The sequence below is a fragment of the Octopus bimaculoides genome, unplaced genomic scaffold (genome assembly GCF_001194135.2).
Source record: "Octopus bimaculoides isolate UCB-OBI-ISO-001 unplaced genomic scaffold, ASM119413v2 Scaffold_105217, whole genome shotgun sequence".
NCBI lineage: Eukaryota > Metazoa > Mollusca > Cephalopoda > Octopoda > Octopodidae > Octopus > Octopus bimaculoides.
This window is the reverse complement of record NW_026307429.1, coordinates 30,318-33,073: the sequence shown is the minus strand read 5'-3', so window position 1 is coordinate 33,073 and position 2,756 is coordinate 30,318. Positions and strand designations below refer to the sequence as shown.

Genomic DNA, 2,756 nt, shown 5'->3' with positions numbered 1-2,756 from the left:
TGACACGTAAAAGCACCCGCTACACTCTCTGAGTGGTTGGTGTTAGGAAGGGCATCCAGCTGTAGAAACTCTGCCAAATCAGATTGGAGCCTGGTGTTGCCATCCGGTTTCACTAGTCCTCAGTCAAATCGTCCAACCCATGCTAGCATGGAAAGCGGACGTTAAACGACGATGATGATACATATATACACAAGGGGGTGCTTTAAAGTTCCTAGTTTTAAGGGTATCACGAAAAACCTGGTTGGAGGCCCAACTCTCCAAGTTCTACAGGGCTTAGAAAAACTGAAGGACCGCTGCAATAAGTGTGTGGATCTGAGAGGGGAATATGTTGAATAAAATCATAATCAACTGATTATTGAGTATTTTCTTTTACCCAAAGCCAGGAACTTTCCCACGGCCCCTTGTATATCACTGTATTTTTAACCATTTTCTCTTGTTTATATTTTCAGGGACAATACGTCTGGTCGGAGGAGATGTACCAAATGTTGGTCGTGTGGAGGTGTTTTATGGAGGTCAATGGGGCACAGTGTGTGATGACGACTGGGACCTGAGAGAGGCCAACGTTGTGTGCCATATGCTGGGATACACGTAAGTAGACCCTTATCCTTGTTAGGGGTCAGCTCAGCTTCTCATTTTTTAATCACAAGGCCCATATGTGTATATATAAAGACACGTATCAAACACATAGATGTACAAAAATTTTTAAAAAAATAACAAGTGGAAGAATGGCAGAATAAAGGCTACAGGATAATGGTGGAGGCGCAATGGCCCAGTGGTTAGGGCAGCGGACTCGCGGTCATAGGATCGCGGTTTCGATTCCCAGACCGGGCGTTGCGAGTGTTTATTGAGTGAAAACACCTAAAGCTCCACGAGGCTCCGGCAGGGGATGGTGGCGAACCCTGCTGTACTCTTTCACCACAACTTTCTCTCACTCTTTCTTCCTGTTTCTGTTGTGCCTGTATTTCAAAGGGTCAGCCTTGTATCACGCTGAATATCCCCCGAGAACTACGTTAAGGGTACATGTGTCTGTGGAGTGCTCAGCCATTTGCACGTTAATTTCACGAGCAGGCTGTTCCGTTGATCAGATCAACTGGAACCCTTGACGTCGTAAGCAACGGAGTGCCAACAACAACAGGATAATGATAGCGACATTATTTGCAACCTTAAAAAGGTTGATCAGTGGAAAATGAACCAAGGAATGAAAAATGTGAACGAAATTCTGAAATACGTCAGAACAAAAAACATGGCAGAAACAAATAATTTGATCAAGGCAGCGAGTATTGTTGTAGCAGAAAATGTGGGCAGTTCACATGATCACTATCTTTTGAATTTCTGCCATTTTGGGGTTTCCTGGTATCTGAGCTAGGTAAAAATCAGCCGCTTTTGCTATCATTCCCAGGGCACCTATGACAAGAGGTATTGTTGTTTTAGTCTTCAGGTTCTACGTTTTGCTAATTTTTATTTCAAGATCTTTTATTAAGCATCCACTACACTCTTGGGGTGGTTGGCATTAGGAAGGGCATCCAGCTGTAGAAACTCTGCCAAATCAGATTGGAGCCTGGTGTAGCCATCTGGTTCACCAGTCCTCAGTCAAATCGTCCAACCCATGCTAGCATGGAAAGCGGACGTTAAACGATGATGATGATAATGATGATATATATATATCGTCGCCAGTACCGCCTGACTGGTCTTCGTGCTGGTGGCACGTAAAAGCACCCACTACACTCTCGGAGTGGTTGGCATTAGGAAGGGCATCCAGCTGTAGAAACTCAGCCAAATTTGATTGGAGCCTGGTGCAACCATCTGGTTTCACCAGTCCTCAGTCAAATCGTCCAACCCATGCTAGCAGGGAAAGCGGACGTTAAACGATGATTATTATTATTATTATTGTTATTTACATTATTTACATTTGACGGATATTTGTCCTCATCTTGTTTGTTGTCAACACAACGTTTCGGCTGATATACCCTCCAGCCTTCGTCAGGTGTCTTGGGGAAATTTCGAACCTGGGTTCTCATTCCTAACGATGTTACTATTATTATATTATTATTATTATTACTATTATTAATCAGGTCGCTGCCGTGAATCGAACTTGGAACCTTGGGGTTAGTAGCCCGCGCTCTTAACCACTACGCCATATGCCCGTGGGCAATTATGGGGTGAATTTTAAGGCTTATAAATAATAATAATAATAATAATAATAATAATAATAATAATAATAATAATATAATAATAGTAACATCGTTAGGAATGAGAACCCAGGTTCAAAATTTCCCCAAGACACCTGACGAAGGCTGGAGGGTATATCAGCCGAAACGTTGTGTTGACAACAAACAAGATGAGGACAAATATCCGTCAAATGTAAATAATGTAAACAATGTAAATAATTCCTCATCTCTTAAATATAGAACTGTAATATTGTTGTTGTTACTCATTTCAGTGATGGTCGCCCAGTGCCGTCAGCAAGGTATGGTGCCGGAACAGGTCAGATCTGGATGGACAACGTGAGCTGCAAAGGATCTGAGATCAGCTTACTCAACTGCAGCAGCAATGGCTGGGGGCAACACGATTGTGGCCACTACGAAGATGCTGGTGTTGTGTGTTCAAGTATGACTTTCCTATCTCTATCTTTCACTTTATATATATGGTGTGTGTGTGTGTATTTATGTATATACACATATACATTTATTATATATATATATATATATATATATATATATATATATACATACATACATATATATATACTCTTTTAC

At 41.7% G+C, this 2,756-nt stretch overlaps 1 protein-coding gene across 1 annotated transcript in view; it reads left to right on the top strand.

Moving 5' to 3' along the window:
* LOC106879666 (deleted in malignant brain tumors 1 protein) overlaps positions 1-2,756 on the top strand; it is a 36,089-nt gene that overhangs the window by 3,448 nt on the left and 29,885 nt on the right. Inside the window, exons 2-3 of the mRNA XM_052978214.1 lie at positions 450-588; positions 2,441-2,607. Coding sequence (XP_052834174.1) covers positions 450-588; positions 2,441-2,607 — 306 coding nt within the window. The remainder of the gene's footprint in view (positions 1-449; positions 589-2,440; positions 2,608-2,756) is intronic.